Raw genomic sequence first — 22,791 nt, 5'->3', positions numbered from 1 at the left:
ACCAAGAACTATGTACAAAAAGTGGAAATGACACAAGTAGCAAAGTGGAATAACAGTGTTGGAATGCATGTATGTCAATGCAAATAAATTGGATGAACTACAGGCACCAGGGATGAAGATCAATTGGAGGCAGGAATTCAGCAAATGGAATGTAATGTAGATAAATATAGTATTATACACCTTTGTAGAAAGGAAAAAGGATATTTAAATGCTATAGTGCAAAACGATCCGAGTGTCCTCGTACTTGAATCACTATGGTAGCATGAAGGTATAGCAAATGGAGTGTTGTCCTTTACTGCAAGGGGGAATGGAACATAAAAATAAGGATGTCTTGCTACAGCAAGCATTCTTTCTGGTTGTATCACAGCTTGGCATGGCTCCTGCTCTGTCCAAGAAACTACAAAAGGTTGTGAACGTAGCCCAATCCATCACGCAAACCAGCCTCCCATCCACTGACTCTGTCTATACTTCCCACTGCCTTGGCAAAGCAGCCAGCATAAGTAAGGACCCCACACACCCTGGACATTCTCTCTTCCACCTTCTTCCATTGGGAAAAAGATACATAAGTCTAAGGTCACGTACCAACCGATTCAAGAATGGCTTTTTCCCTGCTGCTGTCAGACTTTTGACTGGATTTACCTTGCATTAAGTTGATCTTACTCTACACTCTAGCTACGACTAATTCTATATTCCGCACTCTCATTTCCTTCTCTATGAATGGAATGTGTTGTCTGTATAGTACACAATAAACAATACTTTTCATTGTATGTTAATACATGTGACAATAATAAATCAAAGTTTAAAACAATAAGGGGTGATCTTATTGAAACATATTAATCCGAGGAAGCTTGGGTTAGGGTGCAGGGCGGGGGAGGGTCCTAGAACTAGGGAACAAATAGAAAATCCTTTACTTTTAAACTTTAAAAAATGAGGAGGAACTTCTTCTCTGAAGGTCACAAGGGTTTGGAATTCTTTTCCAAGCAAGCAGTGGAGGCTGGGTTATTGACAGATTCTTGACCTACAAGGGAAACTCGAGGGTTATGGCAAACGGGCACAAAATTGAAGTTGAGACCATGATCCTATTGAATGGCAGGACAGGCTTGAGGTGCCAATAACCTACTCTTGATATTGCCATATGGAGTTATGGTACAGTGGTTATAAAAGGAGCCATTCAGCCCCTGGACTCCTGGGAAATTGGTTTATATTATCAACCTCAGGAATCACATTTTTAAGTTTCCTTTAAAGTTTTGTTTGTCTTATTATAGTGGTTCAGTAATGTCCCTTTCAAATTGGGCATTTAGTAGGTGATAGGTTTATAAAGGTGGCATACAGGGGACATGATTTAATCATGAGCAGGAATGGGAATTAAAACACTTCTAGTAATGGACAGGGAAGGATTAATAAAAGACTGAGATGGGTGGCAGTATCGATCAAGGATGATATAGTTCTACAGAGGAACAATGTACTCATGAGTACAATGACAGAATCTATTTAAACCAAATTAAAGAGAAGGAACTTCTCTTTAATTGCTTGTTGGGTGTTTACAAGGCCCCAAAATATTGGTACTAGTACAGAAATGTTACTAGAATGGTATCAATGGGGAATTCATTGACTAATAGATTGTATGTTTCTAGCCCAAGGAAAGAAACAGTACTGGACCTAGTTGCAATGAATGAATTAAGGCAACATGGAGTGTATTGCAGTGACAGCATCTGAGTAACAGTGATCATAATTAGGATTAAAGTATTTATGGAAACAGTAAAGAAAAATTCAAATGTGAAAATGCCCACTGGAAGAGAGGTAATTTCAGTGATTTGAAAAGGCATGTTGTACAGATGGGCTAAATTCCAGTTGATCAGAAAACAGTCAAGACAGAAATAATTTAGGAACAATCTAAGCAAGTTCTCACACGAAAGAAAGATGGACATCCAAAGTTGAAGATCTACAGATAACAAAGGGGAAAAATAAGATTGAACTAAAACAAAAATGTTGGTGAAAAATGTTAGATTTAGAACATAGTCAAAAAGCTGGCAGAGTACAGGGTGGTGAGGAAAATTGAACTATGATACAAGAAGAATAAACAGAAGGCATGATAAACATTAATGCATGACAAAGGGAACAAAAGGTTTTTTTCAAAAACATATAAAAGAAATGGGGCCATTTGCAGAAAATAAAATCTTCCTGAAGAGGTAGGAGAAAATGATTAAGGTATTCTGGGTGAGTGGAGGGGGTAGACATATTGAATAGGTTAAGAATAGATAGGAAAGCAATGCTAAATAGATTGGCATCACTTAAAATTAACAATTTTCTCAAGGTGGGCTGTATCACAAGAGGGCTAAGGAAGACTGGAGTGGAGATAACATAAATTTTGACCACAATCTTTCAATTCCCTTCAGATATGGGAACAGTGCCAGAGGGCTGGATGATCCAACACAACCATGTGCAAAAAGTGGACAAGTTAAAAATGTCAACAATATGCCTATCAGGTTAATGTCAATAACAAGAAAACTACTAGAGACCACTGTCAAGGAGAAACATAGAACAGCATTGCACAATACAAGCCCTTTGGCCCTCAATGTTGTGCCGAGCTATGTCCAAACCCAACATCAAGCTATCCCACTCCCTATCATTCTGGTGCACTCCATGTGCCTATCCAATCACTGCATGAAAGTTCTTAAGTGTCCAACTCCACTATCACAGCAGGCAGTGTATTCTACACCTCAACGACTGAGTGAAGAATCTACCTCGGACATCCCTCCTGTATCTCCCACCATGAACCTTATGGCTATGCCCTCTAGTAACAGCTACGTCCACCCGAGGAAAAAGTCTTACACATCCTCTCTATCCATCCCCCTCATCATCTTATAAACTTCTATTAAGTCACCTGTTATCCTCCTCTGCTCTAAAGAGAAAAGCCCCAGCTCCCTCAACCTTTCCTCATGAGACCTACCCTCCCAAACCAGGCAGCATCCTGGTAAATCTCCTCTGCGCACTCTCCAATGCTTCCACATCCTTCTTATAGTGAGGTGACCAGAACTGAACACAATATTCTAAATGTGGTCTCACCAGTGTCTGGTATAGAAAATTAACTCTCTTGGAAATACATGGAGTAAATAAGCAGCAGCCAGCACAGATTTGGTAACAGAAGATCATGTTCAACTAGCCCATTTTGAGTTATTTGAAGTAAGATAGGATCAACAACAGCAGTACAAGTACCACATAACAGACTTGTTTAGAAAATAGAAACACATTGTATTAAACCGTCAATGGCAACTTGGGTACATAACTAATTTAAGGATAGGAAGCAGAGTGTGGTGACAAATTATGTTTTTCTGATGAGAGTATACATAGCAACATCCAGAAATTACTGTTCGGGCCATTGCTTTTCTTGTTATTTATGATCTGGAGTTACATACAAGGAATAAAATTTCTAGTTTCATAGGCAATACAAAACTTAGCAACTTTACTAATTAGTGAGAAAATTTGAGAAGCATTTCAACAAACTAGTGTGATGGGTGAATGTGTGGCAGGTAATTCAATGTGGTTCAATGTGAAGTGATGCACTTTCAGAGAGGAGACAAAGTACAATGTTGAGGGGTGCAAGTGCAGGGATCTATGGGGGCATATTCACAAGGTAGGCAAGTTGAAATGGTAGTCGTGGGAAAGTTAGATTAAATTGAACAGCTCTTTCAAAGAGCTGGCACAAGCAAAATGGGCCAAATAGCCTCCTCCTGTGCTCAAAGAATCTAAGATTCCATAAAAGCTCATCCAATATTTCTTTTAGTCTAGGTACTGCACCACACACTGCCTTCTCAAATGATTAGTTACTGGTTGAACATATCAAACTTTAACCAATATCGACTGTGCGTTTTTATAGCACTTAGTCAATAAGCAAACCATTTCTTCTCAAACTGAAAAATGGTTGCAACAAAATTTGGGAAACAGTTAACCCAGAGTTGAATTCTATAATGACAAACTCAAAATTTATTTATTTTTTTAAAAAGTGCAAGAGACAAAGTAATATTTATACATGAGAATTGAAAAGGTCTCTGTCATTGAATACACAATTAAAAAATAACCAAATTTCTGGATATGGTGCCAGCTGCAGAACTGAAACGAGGAAGGGTCCCACTTCTACAACCCACCAACATTTTGTTGCTTAAGGTTTCTTGACAAGGAAAGCTAAATTTAACTTAGATGGGGGAATTAGATGATGAATGGGATGGATAGGATAGAGGTGGAATTAGATGATGAATGGGATGGATAGGATAGAGGTGGAGAGACTCTTCCCGCTCAAAAAAGACAGTAGGACTAGGGGGCACAGCCTCAAGATAAAGGGGAGGCGGTTTAGAACGGAGTTGAGGAGGAACTTCTTCACTCAAAGGGTGGTGAATCTCTGGAATTCTCTGCCCGTTGAAGTGGTGGAGGCTGCCTCGCTAAATATTTTTAAGAAGCGGGTTGATGGGTTCTTGATAAGAGAGGGGATTAAGGGTTATGGGGAGAGGGCGGGAAAGTGGAACTGAGCCACAACAGATCAGCCATGATCTTATTGAATGGCGGGGCAGGCTCGAAGGGCTAGATGGCCTACTCCTGCTCCTATTTCTTATGTTCTTATGTTCTTATTAGCCTGGACAGTATCCAGTTTAAAGATAGAGCACTAATGGAATACTCTGTGCTGCAGTCAATTTCAACTCTGGACAGCAGGAATTCAAGTTATGCTTTACTATATCTGTAATTTCTGAACAACAAAAAACAGAAAAAGATTTGTAAAATCTTTAGCTGCTATAAATCACTAATACGGCATTATGTTCTGCCAAAAGCACAGAAAACATCTAGTTCACTCAGGCTTTGAGTCTGGCAGCAAGACAATGGAACATGAGTTATTTCATTTCTTAGTTTGTTAAAGATGAAATAAGAGGTATTCAATTTATACTGGCCATTGGTCATTGGCCTGAAACACTGGCTCTGCAAGTATTTACATCATTTGATCTTTCATTTATTGGCCAAAAGCCAACAGACAAAGACAAACATTTTAAGAAATATCTTAAAGGAGAAGAAAGATGGTCAGAGTGGTTTAGGGATGGAACTCCAGCGTTTATGACCCAGAAACTGAAGGCATGTCCACAAATGGCAGAGCAATTAAAATTGGAGGTGAATAGACCAGATTTAGACAAGTGCAGATATCCGAAGAGGCTACAGCACTAGAAATTATATAGGTGGGGAGGGGCAAGGTTATGGAGGTATTTGAAAACAAGATGTAGTGTTTAAAAATCCAGACATTACTTAAATGGGAGCCAACCAAGGCCAGGGTAAGCAAGAGTAATAAGCAAACTAGACAGTGCAAATAAGAAAGTGGGCAGCAGAATTTTGGATGGCAAGGATACATTGTGACAGTGGCATAGTAAATGTTAGTGGATTAGGCATCCAGACGCCTGGACTGATGCCCCAGATCTCACCATAGCAGCAGGAGGAATTCAAATTCAGTTACCTAATAAGTCCAGAATAAAACACTACTCTCAAATTGTCAAACTATCACATTGTAAAAATCCATTTGGTTCACTAATGTCCTTCAGGGGAGGAAATTACCCAGTTTTATCTATTCCAGTTGCAGATTAACATGGGTTAACGTTTAGTTGCCCTCTGAAATGGCCTAACAAGCTAGGCAGTTATAAGTGGTTGATCATCACCTTCTCAAGGGCAAATGGGTTTGGGCAATGGATAAAGTGCCCATTCCATGAACAAAGAAAACAATAAAACGTCCAGACGTTTATTGCTGGAATACAGCCAGATGAATACCGACACCAAAAGAAAATTTTGGGATAGGTGAAGGGGAGCATGGTCAAAGCAATGGGATGTGAAGAGCATCTTTTTGGGAGTTTTCATGTGCAAGGGATTCAGTTCAATAAGTCAATAAGTCCACCAGACTTAGCAGTTGGCTAATGGCACTTAGTACTGAGAAAATTAGCCTATAGTCAAAATTTTCTAATGAACATAGTCCCTTTAATACAGGAAGGAAAGACTGAAGGGTGGCATGGTGGCTAGTACTGCTGCCTCATGGCGTTAGGGACCCGGGTTCGATTCCACCTGGGTTACTGTCTGTGTGGAATCTGCAGTCTCCCTGTGTCTGCATGGGTTCCCTCTGGGTGCTCTGGTTTCCTCCCACAGTCCAAATTTGGCCATGCTAAATTCTCCCTCAGTGAATCCGAACAGGTGCTGGAGTAGGGGATTTTCATAGTAATCTCATTCAGTGTTAACGTAAGGCTACTTGTGACACTAGTAAGTAAACTTTAAAACATTAAACTTCAAATTTCACAATATTTCAATTAATATCGCAGCAAGTGGACTGGAGAGCTCGAACATCATGCTGTTGATGTTTGAGATTTCAATATTTAACTTATTGAAATAAGGAAGAATGGAAAATAATCATGCATATAAATGGATTACTTTTCTCACCAAAAATTAAATCAAAATTCCACCTTGAAAATGCAAATGCAAACCAAATGAATATTACGTCAAAAAACTTATGGCATTTGTCACTTTGTTTTAAACCCAAAGATGTGCGGGTCAGGCTGATTGACCATACTAAATTACTCCTTAATGTCACAAGAATTGTCAAGGTAAAACATGGGGTTATAGGGATGGAGCCTGGATGGGATTGTTATCTGTGCAGGCTCGATGGGCCAAATGGTCTCCTCTGCACTGTAGGGGTTCTCTGATTAAAATCATATACAGACGGAAATACAAGCAAGTTATAAATGACTAGTCAACCCAATGCTTTTGGTCATTTCTTTTTAATCTAATTGTTGTGTACAATAACATTCAAATGAAATAGTTTTTTTTCTCTGTGCTGATGTTTTGTATAAAGAGCACTTTCACAGAAAGTCTGACATTTTGGTGCAAGTCTTGTGGATGTGCATTCACATACATATACATATCCTAGTTATCAAACTGTTGCAGTGAGGAACCATCACAATTTCAGGTAATAGAAAAAGCTGTAAACATCTTCATATCTGTGTAGTTTCCCACAAATATCTTCCATAAAGACACTTTTTTCTGGCTATTTAGGTTATACAGCAAAGTACCAGTTACTTTTGCTGACAAGAGCATTGCGCAGGGTGAGATTTCAAATCACCAGCATAAAAAAATCCTTCAATTAATTTGCCTTTAATCAAATGGTACTTTCATAACTGTACACCAATCAGCAATGCCAGACTAATTTCAGTGCAGCCAATTGCCAAATTAAATTTATATAATTTTAGTTGCATAGTCAAATGTCTTTATGGGTTGTGCAACTTAAATGAGCTATGTTAAAATGAAATACTTTCACTTCCAGGTGAAAGAAGTTCTCAAAAAAGCCACCACTTCTTTGGTCGGTCTGCTCAGGACTGCCAACAATAGCTTCTTCTTTCAGCTGCTGTATTTGAAGAGTTCTCACGTAAGGGATTGTATAACTCCCAATCAAAACTTTAGCTCTCATACACATTTCAGTGAATGTCAGAATACAATAACCAAGTGCTCTTGAAGGACAAAGCCCTGTAGCACAACCTGAGGATGTGGGTGGGAACAGTACATAGGGTTGGACATGACAGAATGGAGTGATTCCAATGATTTGTCAAATCAGCACTGAAATTTCTGCAGACAACGTTTAAGATTTCATTTCGAAAGATGGGGGACAATTCAGGTAAGTGATCTCCAGCATACTTTTCAGTTACTGATACTAATGTGTGTTCAATTTCCCTCAATTTACAAATTACTAAATCAGGTGTCAAATATTCCATTAACCGAAAATCTGCGCAAACTCAAGTTATCTTTCATTAAGATTCCACAATTTTTTAAAAAATAAAGTCTTCTCTGTCCTTACTTTGAGAAGTCAGCCAGAGACTTCCACCTAACGTAGACAGGTTGCTCTCAAATCTATACATGGTTCCTGCCTGCATAACGGTTGTATTCAGAAATAAATAGCATCTTCTGCTTTCCTGAGAAGATTGTAATTTCATTAGTATTTTCTGTGATTGCCACCAGCACAGGGATATACAAACTTCTTCTTCTGGTAAGACAGAGGTCAGAATCATTTATTTTCACTCCCTGGTGCAATTTCAGCAGGAGAAACTCATGGCATGCCCCTCCTTTAATAAGCTTTTAATAAACCTACAGAAGACAAACAGTGACTCAAAAGGCACATGAGTAACTTAGCTGCTCTGGCTGGAATCTGTAAACAAGTTTTAGTCTTTGCATTTTATTTATTACAGAATAACTAAAGTCTATTGGTTTCCTTAGCAGTTAGAATAGGCCATATAAAGAACACACAGTCAACCCATCTATCCTGCTTTAGAATTTGGGCCTAATGGTATACCCTAAATAACATTGTTAAATAAAGCAAAGTTAGATAGTATACACATACTGTGTTTTGCAGAACAAAATTAGTATGGTAGTGTAGCATATAGTACATAACATACTTAAATGACCTTCCTCTCAATCCCTCCCCATGTACTTGAGTAATTTGCCATGTAACAAACTCCATTTTGTTTTTATAAAGTATTGTTCAACAGGTTTTGATACCAGATCACAAGTTAGGATCCCGACATGATCTTCAAAACGCCAAGTGCGATTCAAGAGTGTTTTGGCAGCCTGCTGACCACCTGCAATAGTCAGATGTGAAAAGGCCACAGGAAAAAGGATCAGGCTGGCAGCAGTTAAACACCATCATATTTCTGCAATGCCTCTTCCAACTTTTGAGTCACCTTCTGGTAAAATTGGATCTGCTGCTGAAGAAAATGTTGCATTTGCGTCTTGAAGTCTGACACACGAATAGTGTGAAAATGGTGAATCTCTGCCAGCGTGGCAAAAGAAATAGTGTCACATCGTTCACGGACCCCATCTGCCTGCTGCGGTTCCATCTTTCCTTCTTCCACGTGTCGCTGACTCTCCTTCACTTTGGTTAGAGCACCTGTTCCAAAAACAAACCACAGTCAGTGACCTGGGCAAATACAATGGATGGACTTCATAAATGAGATTTTGGATACTATAGAAATTTTGAAAAACAGTATATAAATTGATCATATGCAGCAGTTTGGTTTTCTTTAAAAACAAACTCGATAGAAAAAATTCAGAAATCTAATAAATACAACATGGAAAAAATGGTTATTTGAGAATCTTGGTTCAGTTCTACAAACATTAAAAAAGTGATTCTGTGAGCGTAATCACTTTCTCAAGGAGATCCAGTTTATATTGGTTCTGTACTCTAGGCCCACGAGATATTAACTGCCAAATTTATTTGCTGATGGACAACACACTGAACTGCTGAGAATGCTAACTATCTGAAGAGATTTTTAGGCAAGCGTAAGTGATTTGATTTAAAAGAACACCCAAGTGCTTTTTAAAATTGCAGGGCAACCAAAACAATAGTTAGCAAATTCAGATCACTATAATAAAGCATAAAGGAGATTGTGTGTTTATTAAATGGCGTTTCCTTTCACCTTCTGAATACGGTTAGCACAATCTCACACACTATTAAACACTGTAACTAAAGCCCTCAGGATGTCTATTTCATATGAGTTTCAAATGATTCAATTTTACTAATCTAATAAAATGCAGCAACATGAAAGACTGTTTCCATTTCAAAGGGAGCTCTGTTGGTCAAAAGAAAAATCTGCTGCCTAAAAGGAGCCTCATCGAGAAATGACAGCACGCTACAGGAAACACAGTGCAGAATCCCCAAACCACAGGAAAACATTATAGAAAAAACATACAGAAAGATAATCTACAAATGCAAATATCTTTACAATTGCTCGGGTCACTGTCTGTGTGGAGTTTGCACACTCTCCTCATGTCTGTGTGGGTTTCCTCCAGGTACTCCGGTTTCCTCCCACAGTCCAAAGATGTGCAGGTTAGGTTGGTTGGCCATGGTAAAATTGTCCCTTAGTATCCTAAACAGCTTAGGTTAGAGGGATTAGCAGGTAAAATACGTAGGGATATGGGGATAGAGCCTGTGTGGGATTGTGGTCGGTGCAGACTCGATGGGCTGAAGGGCCCCTTTCTGCACTGTAGGGTTCTAGGGTTCTATGAATTATGCAGTTATGCCTAATTATACTGTGTTCTCTTAGGGTAAACCTTTAATGTGGCAAAAAGCAATTTTCTTAATGTCCATTGTTAAACATCATATTCAAATGTGATGCCAATAATAAAAGTTCAATTGCAATATACAATGAGCATGCTGTACTCCATCACTTCAACATGTTTATTCCTCCTCTTAAAACTCAGTGTAAATGTTGCTGCCTTTTCGAAAGGAAAACGTATGCTGTCAACATAGCTTTGGGTAGGTTAGATTCAAAAAGAGTATTTAGTATGAATAAAAAAAAATGATTCACCCGATGAAGGAGCATGGCTCCGAAAGCTCACGATTCCAAATAAAGCTGCTGTACTTTAAATTGGTGTTGTGAGACTTCTTACTCTTCAGGACAACAAGATACACAAGGGATAAAGATATTTAACTCGTATTTTCAAACCAGGTTTTCATATCACTTCCATATTCAAAGTCATGAAATGGACTTTCCTATGTTTCCATTTCAAAGCTATTGTACACAAAGACACAGGGTAAAATTGCAAATATTGTGATTAAAACATAAATGCTAAATTACTTCAAAAAGGAAAAGGAACAAAAAAAAAGGAGAAAAATATAGAAGAGAGAGAATGAAAAAGATCTGTGAAACAGAAAAGGGTATGATGTGGAAAAATGCAGTTGTCAATCCGCATGCAGCATGGCTTTAAAACAGCAAGGTAAATTATTAGATGATCCTAATAGTGGTATAAAAGTGAAAGACCATGAATGCTGGAAATCGGAAATAAAAATAGAAAGCACTGGATAATCTCAACAGGTTTGGAGAAAGAAACAGAGTTAATGTTTTGAGTCTGTAACACCCTTCTACAGAACTGAAGGTTAGAAATGTAATGGATCATACATTAGAAGAGGGGGGATAGAGAAGGAGCAGAATAGGTCAAGGATATATCAGAGCTAAGGAGAGATTGATAGAAGATGTCATGAACACAAGTCAAAAGGGATTGTTAATGTTAAAAACAAGACATTACTTTATTGCTCACAAAATGAATCAGATTTCATTAGCTGCCACTCCAGGAGAGGTCTAACACAAGAAATATCCCAAGGCAGCTCACATGCAAACACACTTGGAGACGTTGGGGAAAAACAAGCTACAAAATTATCCAAACCCAGAAAGCCATGATACAGGAAAACAAAGTAGTACCAAACAATACCTATATTTTCTGCTGTAAAAAAAGAAACAGGCATTGCTTTGAACCACAAAACTCAAAATCTTTCTGGGCATCACCCAAAATCTTTAACAAACGTACTAATCAACTTAGGCCCAACAGTTTGCCTCAGATCAGTTACAGGGTTGAAGCCCCACTTCAGTGCACAAGGACATTCCATTATTGGAATTTGCTATCTGTCAGATAAGACTTTGCACTGAGAATAGACATTGAAGATCTGTGGCACTACCAAAAAGACCATTCCTGGTATCCTAGCCAACAACTTCCCTCAACCAACAATCAAATTATTTGTTAACTGACCATACTGCTACTTGTGGGATCTTGCAATGTGCAACTTAACAATAACATTTCTCTGCATTTCAACATTAATTACAACCCAAAATACTTGGCTATGAAACCGAGCATTTTAGAACATCTAATAAAATTAAAATTCACTCTGAATTGAACATTGATTTGCAATAGAAGATTAGCAACGATTGCATGGAATTGTGCAGCAGGCTAAGGCAGCCACGTGGTCTACTACTGTTCCAATTTCAAGATGTCTTGCATTTGTTTATGGGGGCTGGGGAGATGGAATAGTAAAATAGTCAACTATGATCCATCTGATCACACTCATTTGATTACAACTGAACAAAGATGGGTGGCTTATGTAAAATGTAACACAGTGATCCAAGCTGCAGAATTTGTGCGAAAGCAATTGTTGCAAAAAGTTTGATTTCTGAATTTACGATAGTCAATATTATAAATTGGCTTTATTTTGCACCTGTTTCAAAAGCAGTTTGGTGCAAGTTCAGAAAGAGGCTGCAATGAGACACATTACATATAGTTCTGAAACTGAGAACAAAAACACTACCACCTGACATAAGTCAGTGAAGCCAAGTATGTTGGAGACTGGTATGTAAGAGAACATTATGACCATGATACAGTGCTGAATAAAGTAGCAGTATAAAATTTAAGAAAAAAATTACACACCTACACACCTGTTGGTTTCAAGTGCTCACATGAATGCCTAAAAAAACCCTCAAAGATTAGATATTATGATTCTGATCATGCATAGTTTAGACAGGACTTTCAGTTATCCTACACATGCACGATAAACAGTGTTCGAACCAATTTCAGATGACGATAAAATGCTTACAGCAACATGCCAAAGGGCAATTTTTTCCATTGCGTAATCATATCTACAGACAAGAAACATGCTTCATAAAAAACATTTGAATCACTGTTTCCACAGCATACAATGAGGAGACAGAGTACAGGAAAGAGAAAGAATCTGGTGAAATGGTGCGACAACAGTAATCTGTAGAAACCATAGAACAATAGAAAATTACAGCTCAGAAACAGGCCTTTTGGCCCTTCTTGTCTGTGCCGAACCATTTTTTGCCTAGTTCCACTGACCTGCACTTGGACCATATCCCTCCACACCCCTCTCATCCATGAGCCCAAGTTTTTCTTAAATGTTAAAAGCGACCCCACGTTTACCACTTTATCCGGCAGCTCATTCCACACACTCTGCGTGAAGAAGCCCCCCTAATATTCCCTTTAAAAACTTTTCCCCTTTCACATTTAAACCACGCCCTCTGGTTTTTTCCTCCTCTAGCCTCAGTGAAAAAAGCCTGTTTGCATTCACTCTATCTATACCCATTAAAATCTTGTATACACCTCTATCAAATCTCCCCTCATTCTTCTACGCTCCAGGGAATAAAGTCCTAACTTATTCAATCTCTCTAACTCAGTTTCTCAGGTCCCGACAACATCCTTGTGAACTTTCTCTGCACTCTTTCAACCTTATTTACATCCTTTCTATAACTAGGTGACCAAAGCTGTACACAATACTCTAAATTCGGCCTCACCAATGCCTTATATAACCTTACCATAACTCACCAACTTTTATACTCGATACTTTGATTTATAAAAGGCCAATGTACCAAAAACACTCTTTACAACCCTATCCACCTGTGACACCACTTTTACGGAATTCTGTACCTGTATTCCCAGATCCCTGTTCAACTGCACTCTTCAGAGCCCTACCATTTACCCTATACGTTCTACTTTGGATTGTCCTTCCAAAGTACAATACCTCGCACTTGTCTGCATTAAATTCCATTTGCCATTTTTCAGCCCATTTTTCTAGTTGGTCCAAATCCCTCTGCAAGCTTAGAAAACCTTCCTCACTGTCCACTATACCTCCAATCTTTGTATCATCAGCAAATTTGCTGATCCAATTTACCACATTATTATCCAGATTATTGATATAGTTGACAAGCAACAATGGGCCCAATCCCTGCAGCACACCATTTGTCACAGGCCTCCATAAGAACATAAGAACATAAGAAATAGGAGCAGGAGTAGGCCATCCAGCCCTTCGAGCCTGCCCCGCCATTCAATAAGATCATGGCTGATCTGTCGCTGCTCAGTTCCACTTTCCCGCCCTCTCCCCATAACCCTTAATCCCCTCTCTTATCAAAAACCCATCAACCCGCGTCTTAAAAATATTTAGCGAGGCAGCCTCCACCACTTCAACGGGCAGAGAATTCCAGAGATTCACCACCCTTTGAGTGAAGAAGTTCCTCCTCAACTCCGTTCTAAACCGCCCCCCTTTTATCTTGAGGCTGTGCCCCCTAGTCCTATTGTCTTTTTTGAGCGGGAAGAGTCTTTCCACCTCTATCCTATCCATCCCATTCATCATCTTATACGTCTCAATGAGATCTCCTCTCATTCTTCTAAACTCTAACGAGTACAAGCCCAGTTTATTCAGCCTCTCCTCATAGCTCAACCCCCTCAACTCCGGTAATCAGCCTAGTAAACCTCCTCTGCACTCCCTCCAAGGCCAAAATATCTTTGCGCAGGTGCGGCGCCCAAAAATGCACACAGTACTCCAGTTGCGGCCTCACCAATGCCCTATACAGCTGCAGCAAGACCTCCCTACTTTTATATTCAATCCCCCTCGCTATGAAGGCCAGCATCCCATTCGCCTTCCTGACCACCTGCTGCACCTGCAAGCTGGGTTTTTGCGACTCATGCACAAGGACCCCGAGGTCCCTCTGCACCGTCGCCTGCTGCAGTTTTTCGCCCCGTAAGTAATAGTCCTTCCTACCATTTTTCCTACCAAAGTGGACCACCTCACACTTGCCAACATTAAATTCCATTTGCCATTTCCTGGCCCATTCGCCCAGCCTATCTAGATCCTTCTGCAGACTCTCCACACCCTCCGCACAATTTGCCGTTCCCCCAATCTTGGTGTCATCAGCAAATTTCGACACTCTACACTCGGTTCCCTCCTCCAGATCATCTATATAAATGGTAAAAAGCTGAGGCCCCAGCACCGACCCCTGGGGCACTCCACTAGTCACCATCCGCCAATCCAAATAGCACCCGTTGACCCCCACTCTCTGCCTCCTATTTGACAACCAATCCTCTATCCACGCTAACACCCTACCCCCAACTCCATGTCCCTCGACCTTCTGCAATAACCTCTTGTGAGGCACTTTGTCAAACGCTTTCTGAAAATCTAGAAAGACCACATCCACCGGCTCTCCTCTATCCACCGCCCTAGACACATCCTCATATAACTCCAGTAAATTTGTCAGACACGACTTCCCTTTAATGAAACCGTGCTGCGTCTGCTCTATCAAGCAATTCCCTTCAAGATGCCTCGCAATTTCCTCCTTAATGACAGATTCTAACATTTTACCTACCACAGACGTTAAACTAACCGGCCTATAATTCCCTGCCTTTTGCCTGGCACCCTTCTTAAACAACGGCGTAACATTAGCCGTTTTCCAATCATCCGGCACTTCCCCGGAATCCAGCGACGTTTGGAAAATAACCACCAAGGCATCCACTATCACCTCCGCCATTTCTTTCGGAACCCTCGGATGCATTCCATCCGGTCCTGGGGACTTGTCCACAATCAGCCCCTCCAGTCTGTCGAGCACCGCCTTTCTAGTAACAGTAATGTCATTAAGACCCTCCAGTCCTACCACCTTTCTATCGCTAACACCCGGCAAATTATTCACGTCCTCCTCCGTGAAGACAGAAACAAAAAAGTTATTCAATACCTTAGCCATATCCCCATCCCCTACCACTAGGTCCCCTTTCTCATCCTCTAAAGGACCAACATTCACCCTAGCCAGCCTCTTTCTTTTTATATATTTATAAAAACTCTTGCTATCCTTTTTTATATTAAGCGCTAGCCCAGCTTCATAGTTTCACCTACCCTTCCTTATCAACTTCTTTGTCAATCTTTGTTGACATTTAAACCTCTCCCAATCCTCTTCTCGCCCACTACTCTTAGCTACTCTAAATTCCTCCGCTTTTAGTTTAACACTTTCCTTCACCTCCTTTGTTATCCACGGCTTATTACCTCTCCTCCTACTATCCTTTTTGACCATCGGAATAAATTTCCGTTGAGCACCAAGAAAGATCTCCTTAAAGATCCTCCACTGCTCCTTAACAGACCCTCCCTCCAACGCGCTCTCCCAGTCCACATTCGCCAATTCTTCTCTCATCCTTCCGTATTTCCCTCTATTCAAACAAAGAACGCGTGTCCGGGAACCCACTTTCTCCTCCTCCATCTGCACCAGAAACTCCACCATACAATGATCACTCTCCCCAAGAGGATCCTTCACCACAGGGTCCCTAATTCTACCCGCTTCATTACATAGCACCAGATCCAAGATAGCTCGCTCCCTCATCGGCTCCAACACACACTGTTCGAGGAAACTATCCCGGCAGCATTCCAAGAACTCTTCCTCGAGCCCCCCACGTCCAACATGGGTCGACCAATCAATATGCAGATTGAAATCCCCCATAACTACGGCCGTCCCATTCCTGCACGCCGCACTTATTTGCGCGTTAACAGCCCGCCCCATCTCCAGATCATTATTCGGGGGCCTATAGACGACACCCACCAGCGTCTTCCTCCCTTTGCTGTTCCTAATCTCCACCCACAACGATTCCACCCTCTGCTCCTTGACTCCAATATCATCCCTTGCTACCGTGATGCTATCCTTAATCAGCAGAGCTACGCCCCCCCCTTTTCCCTCCTGTCTATCCTTCCTAAACACTTGATAGCCCTGTACATTCAGCTCCCAGTCCCTGTCACCCTGCAGCCACGTCTCTGTAATGGCCACCAGATCGTATCCATTTGTGTCGATCTGCGCCATCAGCTCATCCACTTTATTCCGAATGCTTCGTGCATTCAGATAAAGTGCTTTCATCCCAGCCTTCACCTGGACCCTATTTGCCGCAACGCCACCAACTATACTCACGCCCCCTACTCCCTCTATTATTGGGACATCCTCGGCCTCTTCCCTTACATGTACACTCTCCTTAACTTTAGACCTCGTAAGGTCACCTACCCTCACACCCTCCCCCCCCATAATTAGTTTAAAGCCCTGTCTACAGTCCTCTTTACTCGATTCGCCAGCACTCTGGTCCCAGCACGATTCAGACCAACCCCATCCCTCCCGAACAGGTCCCACCTACCCCAATACTGGTGCCAATGCCCCATAAATTCAAACCCATTCCCATTCCATTGGTGAGAGTCGTAGTGGGCATGTTGAATTTCCTTAGCCTCCTAAGAAAGTAGAGGTATTGATGGGTTTTCTTAACTGTAGCATCAGCGTGGAGGAACCAGGACAGATTGTTGGTTTCTGGTCACCTAGAAACTTGAAGCTCTCGACCATTTCCACAGCTTTACCATTGATGTAGATAGGGGCATGTCCCTCACTACACTTCCTGAAGTCAAAGACTGTCAGTAAAACAAAAGGAGATAATAACCCATTCCTCCCATAATCTCCACTCAGAGGAGCAATCCTCCACAACCACTCTCTGGCTTCTTCCATTCAGTCAGTGTCTAATCCAATTAACTGCCTCCCCCTGTATACCTATATCTCTCCCATATTATCTCCTTTTGTTTTACTGACAGTCTTTGACTTCAGGAAGTGTAGTGAGGGACATGCCCCTATCTACATCAATGGTAAAGCTGTGGAAATGGTCGAGAGCTTCAAGTTTCTAGGTGACCAGAAACCAACAATCTGTCCTGGTTCCTCCATGCTGATGCTACAGTTAAGAAAACCCATCAATACCTCTACTTTCTTAGGAGGCTAAGGAAATTCAACATGCCCACTACGACTCTCACCAACTTTTTCAGATGCACCCTAGAAAGCATTCTTTCTGGTTGTATCACAGCTTGGTATGGCTCCTGCTCTGTCCAGGACCACAAGAAACTACAAAAGGATTGTGAATGAAGCACAGTCCATCACACTTAACACCCCTGCCCCCCCCATTGACTATACTTCCGTCTATACTTCCTGCTGACTCAGAAAAACAGCAGCCAGCAGAATCAAGGATCCCCACACACACACCCCAGACATTCTCTTCCATCTTCTTCTGTTAAGATACTGATACAAAAGTCTGAGATCATGTATCAACCGGCTCAAAAACAGCTTCTTCCCTGTTGCCATCAGACTCTTGAATGGACCTACCATAAATTAAGTAGATCTTTCTCTACACCCTAGCTATAACTGTAATACTGAATTCTACACCGTCTCCTTTCCTTGTCTATGAACAGTACGCTTTGTCTGGATAGCACACAAGAAACAATACTTTTCACTTTATACTACATGTGACAGTAATAAATAAAATCAAAAACAATTTCCCAAAATTAAAGATTATGGGCAGAATCTTGAAACTCCTAAGAGTGGGAAATGAGATGGATGGGACCACTTAATTGTGTACAAGATCCTGACGATGGGATGAAATTATGGCAGCGGATTGATAGTGGATCAGCTTCATTTTCAGGAACCTCATTTTGATACAGTTGCGAGTCATGTATGCTCACTAAAAGGCAACCTCACCAGAATTAATTGTACTTTCCAATTAGGTAATCAGTAAATGAGAATCACATGCCTTCAGATTCAGAACTGCTTAAAACATGGTGTAGTGCAAATGAGATAGTCCAATGCCACCGGTAGAAGCTGTTCATCTTGTATATGGAGTTCGTTCAGTAACTGGAGAGGAAACATTGATGATGGAGATCGGATGATGGCAATCAAAGGGAATGGAACATGGCTAACTGAGGGAGGGATGGAAGGTGGGAAAGAGGAGGGGCAGCTCGTTATCATAGCTAGTGAAGGGGGATACAGGTGTGTTCAAAGTCACAGGAGGCAGAGCTAGGGTAAAGGAGTGAGAGTTGAGGGTGATGGCGGAAATGTCCAAATGTAATTGAAGGAAGGGGTAGGGAGATGGCTTCCGGTTTCAGGGATCCAGGTGACAGTTGGAAATGGGGTTACAACAGTTGCAATTACCAAAGCTGTGAGCGTGTAAGAATAAAGGTTTCCAGGAAATTATTACCTATCGCCTTATCACAATGGGATCCAGCTTTGATTCTGTAAAACAACAGTAGGGGTGTTAACTTCCTGTCTGTCCCACCACTTTTCGTCACTCCTTCTGCACAAACACTTAATTAGTTGGTCACTGTGTGATTGTGCATGGCTGGCCCTCCCGTCTACAGGAAGGACTGCCACGCACTTCCAGTCCTGCTGCTACCAGAAAATTCCAATCACATGCATTTGTTCACTTCAAAAAAATATATACATAGAACACAGATTTTGCACAGAATTGAATAAAAATGAGCAATTCAAACTTAAGGGTGCACATCCCTCAATGTTTTCCCCAGTTCTCAAGTGCACTACAAAACAATCAAAAAAAGTGTACTTCAATTCACGGGCGGCAGATGAAATACAAGCGAACTGTAATCAGGCAATATCTTACATAGGGCTCTGACTCAAGATTCTGGACAATAATGAGATTGGCAGACAACTGACATTCCACTGTAAATGAGACACAAAGCTGAAGCAAGGCCAGTTACTTTGACTAGCTAAAAAATTTGACTCAAATTCAAATCATACTGCTGCTCACTAATCATAGGGCTGAACAATAATAAACACTTCAGTCTGCACAGGAGTGGTGCTAATTCTTTTTTAAATTCAAGGTTTAATTACCCAAGTAAAGATTAAGCCAGTGCCACATTGGAGATTATATCAAAAACCTCAGGTATGAACTAATAGACTTATAAAATTTCAAAATGTAAATTTCCTTAAATACTTTCCAATTGTATACTAGCATTTAGAAACTCTGGGGTATACTGTGACCAGACAGGCTACCTCTCAAAAAGGACTAATACATTGGACATAATGCTGAACGCAATGAATCAAAAATCCGATTTGATTTATGTACAATACTGATTCCATCAAACTCATTTGTCAGAAATTTTGTACAAAAGCTTCCACGGGACGCAATGTAATTAGTGCAAATGTTAATTGACCCAAGCCAGGTGGTGAACTACGAAACAAGACAAATTATTTTCTTGATAACTGATCTATTTACAGAATGAAGCATTACATGCGTCTGTCTCCTATCTATCAACTCAGCGTTTTTTTTTAATTCTTTAACTGGATTTGGGCATTGTTGTCCATCCCTAATTTCTCTTGAACTAAGTGGCTTGCTAAGCTACTTCAGAGGGCAGTTGAGAGTTAACCACATTGCTTGTGATCTGGAGTCACATTAAGGCCAGAATAGATAGGGAAGGAAATCTGCCATCCTTAAGGGACATTAATGAACATTTTTTTTTAGGACTATTGATGATAGTTTCATAATCACCATTACTGAGGCTAACTTAATATTCCACATTCATTAATGAAATTTAAATTTCACTCGCTGAACTTCCAGAGTGTCCGTGCAGTCTCCCTTGAAAAATAAACTGGATTATTTTATCAAATTAACAATTAAACAAATTTAATTAAAGTGATAACCCTTTGAAGAGCATTGTAACAAAAGACAAAATCTTAAAATTACACAACAGCATTTACCTGCAGGAGTGAGAATAAGTCATTGATTCTTGATCTGACAGATTTAAGAAGTGCAGTAATGATCAAGACTCCAACTCTCAGGCCTCCACCACATCAGGATACATACCAAGAGGCATAAGTGCAAACATAATGGCATTTTAAAACCCAAGTGACAGCTAGTGCAGATTTTATTATGTACTGCATTTGCTTTTCTCCTTAGTGCACTAGCAATAACTCCAATTGACTGCGCAAACCTGATAAATGCAACAGATTTACTGAGGTCCACTATTAACTGCAGTAAATACAAGTGACCACCACAAAAGTGTGAATGAATCCAGTCATTCACCAAACTGAACTTCCAGTACCAAAGAACAACTAGATACAAAAAAGATACACAATAATTACTTGCAAACTTTTATTTGATTGCCCAAAAGTACTTCACCCAGCCAAAAAAAACAAGTACAATTTTCAAGTCAGCTCTGTAAAGAGCTTGTGATAATTAAAATGTGTCAGTTACCAATATAATTTAAACTGTGATTTGCTGACCCGTCAATAAAGGTTATCAGAGTAAAGCCAGCTGAGGATCATTCAATATATCCCCTGGGACTGAAAAGGCCTGCAAACACATTGCAGACCGTAATAGAGCTACTGCATATTTAAATACTTCCAATTCAGTTACTGATAGTAAAATGAAAAAGATTTATTTTTACTATGCGGTCTGCCATCCCAATGTTTTTCTGAATGTAAAGCATTTGGAAAACATTACATCAACTCAAATAAAGCAGCATCCAAGGATAATCCAGTTACCCGAGTTGCTGCAGCTCAAATTCTAAGTGCCCAGAAACATTTTCTTAATCAGTTTTACACTTGACTGATGAGCTTAATTTCCAAGATGACTGCAATTTTTAAGAAGTCAGTTAGGATCCATTCTACCAAATGCTTAATACATAGGTGAATTTGATTTGATACTGCACATTTTAAACCATCCTCTCTCCACCAGCCACAACCCCTGCATCCTCAACTTAGAAAGAAAGAATACCTTGGAGCTCAAAGCTTGAGGTCCCAGATGAACTAAAGTCTTTTACACCAGTGGTTCTCAAACATTTTTCGTTGAACACTGTCTTTTCAAATAGACAAATCAAAGATCCTTGTCTAAATTATGCCACATAATACTCATAATAGAAATTGCTATGAAGCGTGTTCAAACTTTAAAAAAATTGTATTGCAAGTACTGTTGTGCTGATGTAGACAGTGATGAGACAGACCAGACAAACTAGAAATAAAGGGATAAGTATGACTGCACCTACATTTTGTTCACATGTTTTTGATAGATTTAAAGATCGCCTGTTAATGGCAGGCATACCCAATCATTTCATCGATCACATCCAATCAAAAACAGCCATTGCCCAAACCAGTACAACACATTAAATATGGTGCAATCGGTGTAGAGAGTCAAAAGTAGGTTATTTTATATAGTTTTTAAAACTAACTTCCTATAAACAGAAGGGTTTTCTTTCCAATTCTATTACACAGTTCTCATTTGAATGGGACATCCTCAGGATATTTCACAGATCTGTGCAAACCCAGTCCAATTTTTCCGTGTTTTCAGACAATCAAAGAATTTACATTATTGCAACATGGTGGGAGATTTAAGTAGGTCCAATTGGCAGCTTTTCCAGGATCAAACCAACAAGAAATTAATGTAAACAGAAAATGCTAAAAAAGCATTTGACCTCTTTTGTAATCTAACAGCATTGAAACGACACGTGCTTTCTGCGCAGTCCAAATTCAACGTACTATCAATAGCAGCCAGCCTCCCAGCACTGCAAAAACAGGACAAGTGGATGGAGCTTCAGGATGGACATCCTGTCAACCAACTGTGCAGAACTAACAATAATTATTAATTTATATAAAGCTGGTCTTTTTCTTCTTCCATCCTTTCCCAACTGTGATTTTCTCTCTTTCTCTTACCCATTAAAGAGATTATTTGGATCCAGAAAAGTCTTTACAGAAGCCCCCAGACCCTAGTTTAAGAACCGTAATAAGCACAACTGAAAGCAAATCCAGTCTCCCATCATAAAGTGCAAAGATCCAATTATTTTATCATACTAGGCACCATAACCCTATAATGAAGAAAGGGGAGTTAAGTGGCCTTTAATAATTTAAAAATGCAAATTGGCCTTTAGTTTCCTCAGTATTTCCACCCAGAGAATACGTAACCATGGTGCAAACTAATTACATGACCAGAATGATTACGTCCATGTGACTCACCCAAGATTCTTTATAACATTACGATGGATGCCCTGGTTATACATGATTATATGACTAGGTACTTGGAACTCCTGATTGTAAAGAACATGAGCTATAGCAGAGACATGCAAAATAACTAGAGATCTGAAATTTATGACTCCTACTATAACTTTAATTTTATATTTTTTGTATTTATTAGTGTCACAAGTAGGCTTACATTAACACTGCAATAAAGTTGTTGTGAAAATTTCCTGTCGCCACAATCTGGTGCCTGTTTGGGTACATTGAGGGAGAATTTAGCATAGCCAACGCACCTAACAGGATGTCTTTCGGACCGTAGGAGGAAACACATGCAGACATGGGGAGAACATGCAGGCTCTGCACAATGACCCAAGCTGGGAAT

At 40.2% G+C, this 22,791-nt stretch overlaps 1 protein-coding gene across 1 annotated transcript in view; it reads right to left on the bottom strand.

Annotated features, from left to right (window-relative positions):
• Positions 1–6,772: 6,772 nt before the first annotated feature.
• Positions 6,773–22,791, bottom strand: part of LOC145341004 (sorting nexin-18-like) — a 61,805-nt gene continuing 45,786 nt past the window's right edge. The window contains exon 2 of the mRNA XM_080185680.1: positions 6,773–8,947. Within this exon, the coding sequence (XP_080041806.1) occupies positions 8,694–8,947 (254 nt within the window). The 3' untranslated portion in view covers positions 6,773–8,693. The remainder of the gene's footprint in view (positions 8,948–22,791) is intronic.

This window comes from Carcharhinus amblyrhynchos, chromosome 1 (assembly GCF_965287045.1).
Source record: "Carcharhinus amblyrhynchos chromosome 1, sCarAmb.v2.hapA, whole genome shotgun sequence".
NCBI classification, from domain to species: domain Eukaryota; kingdom Metazoa; phylum Chordata; class Chondrichthyes; order Carcharhiniformes; family Carcharhinidae; genus Carcharhinus; species Carcharhinus amblyrhynchos.
This window is presented reverse-complemented; position numbering and strand designations above follow the sequence as displayed.